The sequence below is a fragment of the Herpailurus yagouaroundi genome, unplaced genomic scaffold (assembly GCF_014898765.1).
Source record: "Herpailurus yagouaroundi ecotype Mexico unplaced genomic scaffold, PumYag 77, whole genome shotgun sequence".
In the NCBI taxonomy this organism is placed as follows: domain Eukaryota; kingdom Metazoa; phylum Chordata; class Mammalia; order Carnivora; family Felidae; genus Herpailurus; species Herpailurus yagouaroundi.
The window spans coordinates 93,069,335-93,083,739 of NW_024412388.1; the positions used below are offsets into that span (position 1 = coordinate 93,069,335).

At 40.6% G+C, this 14,405-nt stretch overlaps 1 protein-coding gene across 1 annotated transcript in view; it reads right to left on the reverse strand.

The window, feature by feature from the left end:
- Positions 1-14,405, reverse strand: part of SLC25A24 (solute carrier family 25 member 24) — a 65,631-nt gene that overhangs the window by 41,326 nt on the left and 9,900 nt on the right. Inside the window, exon 2 of the mRNA XM_040471161.1 lies at positions 3,368-3,494. Coding sequence (XP_040327095.1) covers positions 3,368-3,494 — 127 coding nt within the window. The remainder of the gene's footprint in view (positions 1-3,367; positions 3,495-14,405) is intronic.

A 14,405-nucleotide genomic window follows, 5' to 3' on the forward strand; every position in this document is an offset into this window, starting at 1 on the left:
AGAGAAGGACTTTGAAGAAATCCCAGAATTCAGGGGCACCTGGGTGGCTCAGTCAGTTGAGCGTCTGACTTCAGCTCAGGTCATCATCTCGCAGTTCATGTGTTCAAACCCTGCATCAGGCTCTGTGATGACAGCTTGGAACCTGAAACCTGCCTTGGATTCTGTGTCTCCCTCTCTCTCTGCACCTCCCCCACTCATGCTCTGTGTGTCTCTCTCTCAAAAATAAATAAACATTAAAAAAAATAATTAAAAAAAAAAAAAGAAATCCCAGGATTTGGAGAGTTTTCCTGGAGAGAGGAAAAGAGAAACACGAGAATCTGAACAATGTAAGAACAGTTAGAGGCATCTATTTGTTAGCAATGAAATTCCTTATATACCACTCTGAATATTCTCCTTTATTTTTCATTTTTTCTAACATTTATTTATTTTTGAGAGACAGAGCATGAGTTGGGAAGGGGCAGAGAGAGGGAGACACAGAACCTGAAACAGGCTCCAGGCTGTCAGCACAGAGCCTGACGCAGGGCTTGAGCTCACAAATCATGAGATCATGACCTGAACGGCAGTTGGATGCTTAACCAACTAAGCCACCCAGGCACCCCTGAATGTTCCCCTTTATAATTGCACTCTTAAATACAGCCGATTCTCATTATTCATGGCAGTTATGTTCTACAAGGTCACTATAATCCCTGAATTATCAAATACTGAGCCATTATTCCTATGGGAAATACAGGGGTAGGTTCCTGTGAGCCTCTGACCACAATATTTTCACCAATCAATCAATACAAAGCCTTGTCAATATAAAATCTTGTTATATGTGTATATAAATATATGGTACTACATAATACCATATTATATTGTTGATTCGATACCAATTGAACTCACGGCTATTAGTACTACAACTCATACCTTAATGAAGTTTATCTAATATTTTCTTCCTAAGGCACATCACAGCCTTCTTGCATTCAGGAATGCTAGACAGCACTTCAGCACCATGCTTGGGAGCCACTTTGAACAGCAAAATCACCAACAAAAAGCACAAAAATGCAAAAAACAAAAACAAAAAACCATGGCACTAAGTAGACTGCAGAAGGACACTTGTCTACAGTAGGAGTGCTAAAACAAGAAAGCAGAGCATCACTTTCTTCTTTCTCAGCTAGAAATGTGCTTGTCAAGCAAATGAAATTTGCTGCTACTCTGCACATGTCCGTGAGGGACTGAAAAAATGCTATAAGCATTGATTTTGGAATTACTTCTGGAGTTAAATTTTAGCAAGTAGACAAATTCTCAAATATAGAACCCACAAATGAGGAAAGACTATGCTTTGCTTTAAGAGGTCTGATAAACAGGGGTGCCTGGGTGGCTCAGACGGTTAGGCGGCTGACTCTTGATTTTGGCTCAGGTCATGATCTCGTGGTTTGTGGGTTTGAGCCCTGCATCAGGCTCTGCACTGACAGGGCGGAGTCTGCTTGGGATTCTCTTTCTGCCCCTCCCCCACTTCACTAGCTCTCTCTCAAAATAAATAAATGAACTTTAAATATATATATATATATATATATATATATATATATATATATATACATATATGAGAATAGAGTCTCCAGAGTCTATTAAAAAAAAGAAGCCTGATAAACACAAATATGAACTTACAATAAGAAACTATCTCAAAATCTACAAACAAGATATATTAAGGGAAAACTGTTTTCATTTACTACAAATGTACCATAAAATTTCACCTTTAATTATTTCCTCTGGATCATTTAGAATTTTCTGGAATGAACAACTGATATGTGCACAACTTACATACTGGGATGATTCACCTCTGCTTATCTGGCAGATGATCCTGAGGGGGTTCCATCTCCCAGCAACTGCCTGCCTTAACACTATACACACAGTCCTACCTATTTGACTGAACTGTAATAGGTTCAACATAGGATGAATGTTTGTAGAGAAGTAAAGCTGATAGTAAGAACTGCATTTTGCTAAAAGATTGGACTAAGGCTAGACTTGGGGACATATAATGTGTAAGGCTTAGAGGAGAAGGTAACAAATGTTCGAATCGGACTAGTTTCCACCTCAAACTCAGCTTCTTAGATGACTGTCACAGACTTGAACCATCATCAAATTCATTCAAAGGTTTAGTTGTTTGAAGAAACTTACTTTATACCTAACTAAAGTTTATATTCAGTATAAACGAGGGGCCAACAAACTATGACCTTCAAGCCAAATGAGGCCTGTTGCCTGCTTTTATAAATAAAGTTTTATTGGAACACAGTCATGTCCATTCATTTACATTTTGTCTAGAGCTGTTTTTGCACTATGACAGCAAAGGTGAGTAGCTGCAACTGAGACCACATGGCCCACAAAGCGAAAATATTTACCCACTGACCTTTTACCAAAAAAATTGCCCACCCCAACTGTGAACTATATTTTCTCCTCAATATATTTAATGTGTTTCTTGAATAACAAGTCTGTGAATTAAATGGCCCTGACTACTCATATATAGGAAGGGGTTTGAGGATCCATTTTAGTTTTTTTATGAAGTTTCTTATGCATTATAATTTTTAAAAAATAAATTCTCACTTCCTATCAAAGGCTGCCTTGAGTGATAAGGGTTTCATGACCCCTCCCTTTCTCCTACTGTGGCACTTGTTTTTGCTCTACACAGTGGGACTCCATTAACTCCAAACTATTAATCTAAATAGTGAAAGCATAATTCCAGTCATAAGATACATATTTAGGGGCACCCAGCTGGCTCAGTTAGTAGAGCATGCAATTCTTCATCTCAGGGTGGTGAGTTCGAGCCCCACACTGGAGGTAGAATTTGCTTAATTATAAAAGAAAAGAAGACACATATTTAAATGTCTATCTAGTACTTTTCCCCAATTTCCATGATCTGAGAACAGTTGCTCTAAATTGATTCTTTCAAAAGACTATTAAATGTAAGACAATTTGAAATTTTTTTTTAATTTCAGAATATATAACATTTTATATTTAGAATATATTTAACATTTTAAATTGTAGAATATATACGAATAAAAATAAATATCTCTTGCCCAGAGAGCAAGGAAACATAACTATTTTTAATCTATAACTTTAAGTCAAATTGGCATAATACTCCATAGAGAACATCTTATAAACCGCCCTACTCAGTTTTTAATTCAGTAGGCAAAGCTATGTCTTTGTCTTTTCTTCACTAAGACATAAATTCTATAGAAAATCACTTCACTAAGAAAAACAAGTACACACACACTATTAACAATTGTTTGCCAAATAAAAAAAGAGAGACCAAAAACACATTGTTTTATACTGTTAGAAGTATGAGAAGGGCTTCTTCATAGCTGGTGATGAATAGAAAATAAAGACACACCATCATTATTTTTGTCCAAACTCTTAAATGCCAATTTCATTTTTTTCTCATGGTCTTTAAGGTACTGCATAAATTCTTCAAAATCCAGCTTCCCATCTTTGTTGATATCACCAGTGGTTAAGATTTTCTACAAAAAAAGAAGAAAAAGAGTTTTAAATAGGCTAAACTGCAAAATTATTTGGACATACAAACACTTTGAGCAGATTGCCTGTTTTCCAGAAGACATGCATTTTATAAACTCCAAGATAAAAAACACACACTTGACTTAGTATAGGATTTAAATGTCTAAAATAGTGTTTTTCCCTTTGATTTCCAAAATTAAATAATCTTTTCCAAAAAATGATCCTTATAAAAAGCTGTCATATCAAACTATCTATCTCTATTAATACAAATCATTGCTTTTGAGAAAGAAATAAAATTATGTTATTTGATATTACAAGCAAGCCTTCTACCACCATCACTCAAAATATAAACCTTCTGCCTGGTAAGACACTCATAATCACCCACTCAAAGCTTATAGACTCTATTAGTTTAATGGTCACACTTTGTGGAGAAAATAATGTCTTGTTGTGAAATAATGCCTCGTTGCAGAATGTGAAATGGCCAGACCTCCAAGCTTTGGACTCAAAGAAAAGGATCTGAACTCCGTAAGATGTAACAAAAGCCTGGAGGAATATTTATGATTTTATATATTTTTTTTCCAACGTTTATTTATTTTTGGGACAGAGAGAGACAGAGCATGAACGGGGGAGGAGCAGAGAGAGAGGGAGACACAGAATCGGAAACAGGCTCCAGGCTCTGAGCCATCAGCCCAGAGCCTGACGCGGGGCTCGAACTCACGGAGCGCGAGATCGTGACCTGGCTGAAGTCGGACGCTTAACCGACTGCGCCACCCAGGCGCCCCTATTTATGATTTTAAATGCATAATTTGAAGGGCACCTGGGTGGGTCAGTTGGTTAAGCGTCCAACTTTGGCTGAGGTCATGATCTTGTGGTTCGTGGGTTCGTGAGCTGTGTTGACAGCTCAGAGCCTGGAGCCTGCTTTAGATTTTGTGTCTCCCTCTCTCTCTGCCCCTCCTCAACTTTTTCTCTGTCTCTGTCTCTGTCTCTGTCTCTCTCTCAAAAATAAATAAACATTTTTTAAAAATTAAATGCCTAATTTGAAACGAAGGAAGGCTAGGGGCACCTGGGTGGTTCAGTCACTTAAGCATCCAACTTTGGCTCAGGTCGTGTTCTCACATGAGTTAGAACCCTGCATTGGGCTCTCTGCCGTCAGCACAGAGCCTGCTTCAGATCGTCTATCTCCCTCTCTGCGTCTCTCCCACTCTCTCTCAAAAATAAATAAATATTAGAAAAAAAAAAAAGGAAATGGAAGAAGGCTAGAAATCATTGATGAGTCAATGAGGCTTACCTCAATCTCAAAAACTCAGAAAAAAAGTTTGAAACAAGGCTGAAAGAAAAAAATAAAGAGTAAAATGAAGAAAATGTGTAATTGAGACGATCAAGTAATATAAATGATGCCTCTTTGGGAATACCAATAAAACTGATAAACCCCTGAAAGTGGCAAATAACGAATGATAGTGACAGTGAAAATCACTAGATACTACAGCTATTAAAGATATTATAAACAATTTTATATCAAAAAATATGAAATCAAGATAAAATAGCCAAATGCCTAGAAAAAAAGAACTTATCAAAAATTGATACAACAGAAAATATGAGGAGGCCTATAAGTATTAAAGAAATTTTAATCTGTAATTTTAAAACATTCCCAGGAAAACTATAAGCAGTGTCATTAGTGAAATAGATGCAAAATCCTACATATTAGCAAATCAAATATGACAATATCTAAAATTATAATACTACACATAAAATGGATATTATTTACATATAGTTTTGTATTTACTTATATGTAGTTTTATATATTATATATCATTATATGTGTATATATATGATTTTATATATATATAGTTGTGTACGATACATATAGTTACATACAACAAGGTGAATGGATTCTAGTAATACCAGGTTAGGTTAATACAATTAAAAAAAATCTTGTAATTTACCACATTACCAGAATAAAAATCATATGATCATCTTAATAAATGCAGGAAACCATCTGATGGATTCAACATCATTCATGATCAAAAACTCTGAGCAAACTAGAAACAGTGTGGTGTTTCCCCAATCTGATAAAAGGTATCTACCAAGAATTCTAGCCTTTTTTGTTTAACCTAGTGTGAACAGGATTCTCTCATCTGCAAACTAAATAGCCTGAATTCAAAAACCACCAATTATTGCTTACAGCTTTAAAAACAATTACATGTATATTATCACTGAAAAATAATTACTGCTATTTGCTTTTATAAATTAGATTGAGGATCATTTTCACCTGGAAATTATGTCCTGATTTCACCTCAAATACATATACTGAGATGAGCATAACTCAAGAGAAAATGTCACAGCATTCTGAGGCCCCATGTACATACTCAAGTTTCTTCTAAGAAGTTTGTATTTTGGTCAATGGAAATATCAGGGAACAATTATCATTTCGTAAATTACAAGTTAAAAGACATCCCGACACTATTTTTGAACAGGTTTTTTTTTTACCCATATTACTTTAACCCTTCTTGTGGTAAATAAGGACTCCAACTTACAAAAATATGAAAGACCAGGGTTTCCCTTTTGAATTTTCTTTTGTATTCCTCTGTAGAAATAAATGAAGACATATTAAATGAGAAAAGCAAAGGCTATTTGTTCTGAGCTTACTTATAGCAAGGGAATCAGCCATGGTCAGTGTGGCTGAGACTCAAAGGCAGGCACAGAATGGGCAAGCTTTATAGTGGGGAAAAGGGAGGCTTCGGGTGTGCCCTGATTGGCAGCTCTTGGCCTGGGGAAGCTATAGGCAAGCTAACTAGAAGTGGGGGGCATCCTGTGTGATTGGTTAGGAGTACCTATTCAGCTTTCTGGTCCTAAGTTGGAAATGGAGATAAAAATTACAGAAGCTGTCAGTTATCAATCAATCTGTGGCCATTTGGGGTCATTACAGAAGTTATTATTTTGCTTTCTGGATTGTCTAGAGACCACAATCTGGCCTCCTGGTAAGTCTTAGTTATAGCAGGTTGGTTGCCTGGATCATTTATTATAGAAAATGGGTTGGTTTCCTGAGTGGATTGCTACAAGTTGTGGGCCAAAGTTCAATTTTAAATATGGGCAAACCATTGTCCATACTTGTGTATTCAGTCTCTCCCCCTTCACAGTAAAAAGCCAAATAAAACATTATTCAAAAAACCTATTAGTTATCAGAATAAAAAGTTGTATCTTTTCTTGCTTATCATTACATAAGTACCATTTCTATTTTTTAATTGGTTGAATTATTAATTTATATAAATGAGTCTTCTACTAGGGAAGCTGGAGACATGTGGGAGAAAACTCACATCAGAACCCCCTAAAGATGTCACTGTCGCCTGAGGAAAAGCCACATCAGTGTTCCACGGAAGTATAAGGTTCTGTGTAGTTGCTGAAAGTCCTCCAGAATTAACTCTTCCTTGGTTTTAATATGTGAGCCCTCATCAATCATCACTGGGTATACAAAGCCTTTATATGGCTCACACCATCTCTTACCAAAAACAAAAGATTTGCAAAAAAAGTTTTTTGACAAGAAAAAAAATGTTTCAAGAACTGAACTGGTTTATGGCTTAAACCAGAATTTCTTATAAAAGCATAGTTTGTATCAACTAAACAAACACAAGTCACACTTGAAAATCTAAGTGCAAGAGTGGCTTTAAATAAGCCTAAAAAGGATATTTAGCTTTAATTTTTTTTTCAACGTTTTTTATTTATTTTTGGGACAGAGAGAGACAGAGCATGAACGGGGGAGGGGCAGAGAGAGAGAGGGAGACACAGAATTGGAAACAGGCTCCAGGCTCTGAGCCATCAGCCCAGAGCCTGACGCGGGGCTCGAACTCACGGAGCGCGAGATCGTGACCTGGCTGAAGTCGGACGCTTAACCGACTGCGCCACCCAGGCGCCCCAGGATATTTAGCTTTAAAAAGAAGAATACTTTAGTTTTTGTTTTAGGAATTTAAAAAATTGAGTGAACTTTCCAGAGATAACATTTTGGGTTGGCCTAGTCCACAGACAATACCCAATCCAGGCCTCTGATGCTACCAGTGAAGAAACTAAGGCACAGGGCTTGACATAGAGAACATGCCCAAAGTACAACTGATCTATCACTGGTTGGATGATTCAAATAAAGATTCCCAAAGATCACACAGCTAGTAAGAAGAATTTTACTAAATCTTAACATCGACAGAACTCAGCCAAGAGATTTTTGAGAACAAAATACCAATGATCTGAAATGAATTCAATGGTCCTCATGGTCTTGAATCTGCCATTCTACTGGTGTAGATACCCAAAGAGCAAATATAATTGGAAAGTAATTCTATTCAATACTAATTTCCAAACAGAAAATAATTTGGAAATACAGTGATTGAAACAGGTATAAGGCATTACATACTGAGAAGTAACCCATAATCTAGGCAGCTGGGAAAAAAGAGGGATTCCATGAGGTAATGATGCCTGAGCTCAGTCTTCAAAAGTCTGCTAATTAGGCATGCTATGAGGAAAGGTCAGCAGTGGTGAAACCCCAAGACTACAAGCCACTCAGACTGAATGCCCTCCTTCCAGAAACAAAAACCAAAAGATAATATTAGATGATTTCCAACTACCACTCCCCTCCCAAACACACATATGGTGATTATCCCAGTTCCCCAAAGTGAGGAAGGAACATCATTGGCCAAGAAGCCCATTCACCCTACTAATAACAGGTGAGTATATTGAACAAGGTGACCTCCTCATGACAAGGTTTTAGCCAACATCTTGAGAACAATCTGAATTTTGAAGTTTTATGAGGGCCAGGGGAAATAATGAGAAAATGCTTGAGAAAAGTTTTAGCTGTGTTGAGTTATTCTTAATATGGTAAAACGTGGGTAATCAGCAGGTCAATTGGGAACGTGTCAATTTGGCTTCCCCAAGCCTGTCCAGAGCTCCCAGCCCCACAGCTCTCTTACCATAGCCCCACTGAGGCCCACCTGCCCTTTCTCCAGGAAATCAATGATCCTCATATCCTGCAGGCCTTCCTGAAGCTCAAGGATGTCCAGGGTCCCATCTTCATTATGGTCCAAGTACCAAAAGAGTTTTTCAAAAGGGGATCCATTTGGGATGTCTCTGGCGTCAGGAGTGGACCATGCTGTGTACTCCAGCAGTTTCCCAGAGGTGGAAGTGAGAAGGAGGAAGGAGATACTGCCCACCACATGCACAGCTGGCAGGGACCTATGATAGCAGTGTTCTCCCCAGCCACTCCCCCCAGGCTCCTTGTTCGAGATTAAAACAGGAAGGGGAGGGACCATCGCAAGGGCTCCAGGGCAGAGGCTCGAGGTGCACCCTGCGCGGGAGGTCTCACTGCTGGGGGCCTGGCTCCAGGCAGAGGCCATGGTGCTCCGCCTGCACTGGGCGGTCATCGGATGAGACGCCCAGGTTTTCACCCCACTCCAGGAGGAGCCTAGAAGGGACAACTTGTGTCCTTCCCCCAAACTTCTGGAAGGACCTCTGCATAGGACTGTCTCTAAAGGTAGATATTCTTTTTAGAGAAAAGGTTGGGGCGGGGAGAGGGGGGGTAAGCGATGGTTAGGACATGGACTGTAGGGCCACATTGACTGGTGGTAAGGTCCAACATTTTTTTTAGGTTGTTTCGTCACACCTTTTTAGAAAAGCCTTCTAAGGCTGAGGCGCATAATATTGTTGTAAAGATAAGTAATTAGGAACCTGATGAAAATCTGCCCACTTGGGCTTTCCCTCTGTGATTTTACCCCACCCCCACCCCCAGTTCTTTATCTTCAGCCAGCATTTGCAGTGGCTTGGGGTCAAGGCTACTCTAACTGCCAGGGTCCCAGCTTTACCCTTGCAGATGTTGGCAGCACACTCAGGATAATCTCAAAATGGACAGAAGTTAAGTCAGCTGGGATCCCAAAGGGATGTCAGGAGATCTTCATAAACAATGTGGCTTCTTAATCCCACTCTCCAGAGCCACTGAGGGCTCTGGCTCCCCTATACATATACCTATGGTCCCTCCCCTGCTCTACTGGAAATGTAGAAGTGTAGTTTCACAGTAAAAACTCCCATTTTTTATGTAATTTGTTTACCTAAATATGGAATACTCTTTAAAAAGTTGAATATTAAAATTCAGGCGGGACAGCAGCAACTCTCTTATTCATTGCCGGTGGGAATGCAACACAGCACAGCCACTTTGGAAGACAGTTTGGCAGTTTCTTACAAAACTAAACACACTCTTACCATACAATCCAGCAATCACGCCCTTGGTATCTACCCAAAAGAGCTGAAAACTTATGTCCACACTGGAGCCTGGGTGACTCAGTCAGTTGACGGTCTGACTCCTGATTTCCACCCACGTCATGATCTCTTGGTTCATGAGATGGAGCCCCACATCAGGCTCTGGGCTGAAAATGCTGAGCCTGCTTGGGATCCTATCTCTCTCAAAATAAATAAACTTAAAAAAATTACAACCACACAAAATCCTGCACACAGATATTTATAGCAGCTTTATTCATAATTGCCAAAACTTGGAAACAACCAAGATGGCCTTCAGTACGTGAATGGATAAGTAAACTGTGGTACATCCAGACAATGGAATATTATTCAGCACTAAAAAGAAATGAGCTATCAAGCTCTGAAAAGACAGAGGAAACTTAAGTGCATATTACATATTACTAAGTGAAAGAAGCTAATTTGAAAAGAGTACATACTATGATCCTAGCTATATGACATTCTGGAAAAGGCAAAACTATGAACACATTAAAAAGATTGGTGGTTGCCAGGGGGTTGGGGGAAAGGGTAGAAGAATGAATAGGCAGAGCACAGGGGATTTTTTTAGGGCAGTGAAAACGATCTGTATGATACTATAAAGATAGACACATGTCATTATACATTTGTCCAAACCCACAGAACACCACCAAAAGTGAATCCTAAGGTAAACCATGGACTTTGGGTGATAATGATGTGTCAATGTAGGTTTATCAGTTGTAACAAATGTACAACTCTGGTGCCAGATGTTGATAATGGGGGAAGCTATGCATGTGTAGAGGGAGGGTATATGGGAAATCTCTGTAACTTCATTTTGCTGTGAACCTAAAACTGCTCCAAAAAATTAATTAATTTTTTTTAATTCACAAAGAAAATTTAATTCAACCATTATCTGTTAGCTCTTGCTCCATTTATTCACCCTGTCAAGTACTGACAACATAAAGAGGCCTGTCACATGTCCATGAAAAACACCCACAGGTTTGCCTCTAGGAGGAAGTTATGCTATGGTTAGTTCTAAGTACCACAGTAGGCTTTGCAATAAACAGCCCCCCCCCCCCCCGACCCCGACCCCAGCCAGAGCTGTTGAGCAGTGGTAAACATTTAATGCTGTTTCATTAGATGTGCTGTGGCCCCATCAAGAATGAATTCTCCCACAAAAGGGAACTGCACAGTCCACAGGTTCCCTGTGCACTGCAGAGAAGGCACGTACTCACAAAGAGTCATAGAAGACAGACATCCAGACAGGACACAAGAGTCCAGTGGTCAGAGGAGAAAAGAAAAAAAGTAATGGAAAAAGACAAAAGTAATGGCCAGAGTAATAAGGAAAACTGACAGAATCTTACAGAACTGCTAGGAGGAAGCAAAAAATAGAGCTGACAGTTTCATCTAATAAAAGGGCAACTATTTTTGTTGAATAGCTAGCTCTTCCCACTTTTAAAAATTACCCTGTTGCTTATTTGCTTATAATTACCCCCCACCCATCCATCCAACACAGACCTCCTATACAGAAAGCTGTGAGGACACGGTTGTGGGACCCTGTCTGTCTTGTTCACCACTATGTCCCCAGTTCATTGAACAGTGTCTGGCACTACTCAAAAGCATTAATTGAATGATATTAATATTTGTGCTACCTACTATGTAGGTCTTACCATTCTTAGTTTACATTTCAGGTTTCCAGGCATTAAATAGCTCACCCAAGGTCACAAGTGGTCTAACTAATTCCACAGCTCATAATAATAACCACCACACACATTGCACCAGTGAATGAAATAGGTATGATTGTCTACAGTTCAGAGTGGGACATCAAACTTTCTCAACAAATCCTTTCGCTGTGTTCATAGGTCCTGTCCGGTAAAGAAATAATTCTGGGGTGCCTGGGTGGCTCAGTCGGTTAAGCACCCGACTTTGGCTCAGGTCATAATCTCCCGGTTTATGAGTTCAAGCCCCGTGTTGAGCTCTGTGCTGACAGCTCAGAGCCTGGGCCTGCTTCAGATTCTGTCTCCCTCTCTCTTCACCCTTCCCCCACTCATTCATTCATTCATATTCTCTCTCTCTCTCTCTCTGTCTCAAAAGTAAGTAAATGGGGGCGCCTGCGTGGCCTAGTTGGTTGAGCATCTGACTTCGGCTCAGGTCATGATCTCACAGCTCTGTGAGTTCGAGCCCCACATCAGGCTCTGTGCTGATGGCTCAGAGCCTGGAGCCTGCTTTGGATTCTGTGCCTCCCTCTCTCTCTGCCCCTAACCCACTCGCATTCTGTCTCTGTCTCCTTCAAAAATAAATAAACATTAAAAAAAATAAGTAAACATTTTTTAAATAAATAAAAAGAAAGAATTCTGAGTGCACTAGGGTAAAATTATACAGGTGAGCTGAAGCCTTGAACAAATGGGTAATAATTTACCAGGCAGAAAAGAGGGAGTGAGAGCAATGCCAAGCAGAGAAAAGAAAATAAAGAGACAAGTGTCCATGGTTGTGGCCCAATCAGGGAAACAGAATGTTGGGGTTTGGGAAGAAGACTAACAGGTAGACTGCTACCAAGATGGAATGGGTATTTTATGCCTTAAGAAAGACTTCTTCCATTTTTTTCATTCTTTCCAAAATAAATGTCATCCCTTGAGGGATAAGATTTTAGAATATAAGGAGAAAAAACAAAAGATACAGATGTTACATATTTTAGAACATTTGACATAAATGTATTTGGAATTCATTGTTTTTCTTATACCATAATCTCCCTGCTATGATGTCCTAAAATGTACCTCTATGATTTCTTTATCATATTCTCTTTAGTAATAAAGTTTCCAACAACTGAAATGCTAATGAAATAAATTCCTCTTGTTAACAGAGGAATTATGTCATGGAGTAAAACCCTGAAAAGAAATTGCATGCAAAGCAATACACATTTGCTAAGCTACTGTTTTTGTATGTGACCCTATTCCATCTGTAGTTGTAAATATAAAATTTATAGACAGAGAATCAAAACAATCATAGCATGTCAGAGTTGGAAGACCCCTTAGAGAGAGGGAAGATGGCGGCGTAAGAGGACGATGGGCTCACCGCACGTCCTGCTGATCACTTAGATTCCACCTACACCTGCCTAAATAACCCAGAAAACCACCAGAGGATTAGCAGAACGGAGTCGCCGGAGCCAAGCGCAGACGAGAGGCCCACGGAAGAGGGTAGGAAGGACGGCGAGGCGGTGCGCGCTCCACGGACTGGCGGGAGGGAGCCGGGGCGGAGGGGCGGCTCACCGGCCAAGCAGAGCCCCCGAGTCTGGCTTGCAAAAAGCGGAGGGGCCTGACGGACTGTGTTCCGACAGCAAGCGCGACTTAGCGGCTGGGAGGTCATAAGTTAACAGCTCTGCTCAGAAAGCGGGAAGGCTGGAGGACAAAGGGAAGGAGAGCTGCTGAGCCCCCGGACGACAGAGCTCAGTTTGGTGGGGAACAAAGGCGCTCGCCAGCGCCATCTCCCCCGCCCAGCCCATCCCCCAGCGAAAATCCCAAAGAGAACCAGTTCCTGCCAGGGAACTTGCTCGCTCCACGCAAACACCCAACTCTGCCCTTCTGCGGAGCCAAACCTCCGGCAGCGGATCTGACTCCCTCCTGCTGCCACAGGGCCCCTCCTGAAGTGGATCACCTAAGGAGAAGCAAGCTAAGCCTGCCCCTCCTGCCCCTGTGCACCTTGCCTACCCACCCCAGCTAAGACGCCAGATCCCCAGCATCACAAGCCTGGCAGTGTGCAAGTAGCTCAGACAGGCCACCCCACCCCACAGTGAATCCCGCCCCTAGGAGAGGGGAAGAGAAGGCACACACCAGTCTGACTGTGGACACAGCGGTGGGCTGGGGGCAGACATCAGGTCTGACTGCGGCTTCGCCCACCAACTCCAGTTATACACCACAGCACAGGGGAAGTGCCCTGCAGGTCCCCACCACACCAGGGACTATCCAAAATGACCAAGCGGAAGAATTCCCCTCAGAAGAATCTCCAGGAAATAACAACAGCTAATGAGCTGATCAAAAAGGATTTAAATAATATAACAGAAAGTGAATTTAGAATAATAGTCATAAAATTAATCGCTGGGCTTGAAAACAGTATAGCTGACAGCAGAGAATCTCTTGCTACAGAGATCAAGGGACTAAGGAACAGTCACGAGGAGCTGAAAAACGCTTTAAACGAAATGCATAACAAAATGGAAACCACCACGGCTCGGATTGAAGAGGCAGAGGAGAGAATAGGTGAACTAGAAGATAAAGTTCTGGAAAAAGAGGAAGCTGAGAAAAAGAGAGATAAGAAAATCCAGGAGTATGAGGGGAAAATTAGAGAACTAAGTGATACACTAAAAAGAAATAATATACGCATCATTGGTATCCCAGAGGAGGAAGAGAGAGGGAAAGGTGCTGAAGGGGTACTTGAAGAAATAATAGCTGAGAACTTCCCTGAAGTGGGGAAGGAAAAAGGCATTGAAATCCAAGAGGCACAGAGAACTCCCTTCAGACGTAACTTGAATCGATCTTCTGCACGACATATCATAGTGAAACTGGCAAAATACAAGGATAAAGAGAAAATTCTGAAAGCAGCAAGGGGTAAACGTGCCCTCACATATAAAGGGAGACCTATAAGACTCGTGACTGATCTCTCTTTTGAAACTTGGCAGGCCAGAAAGA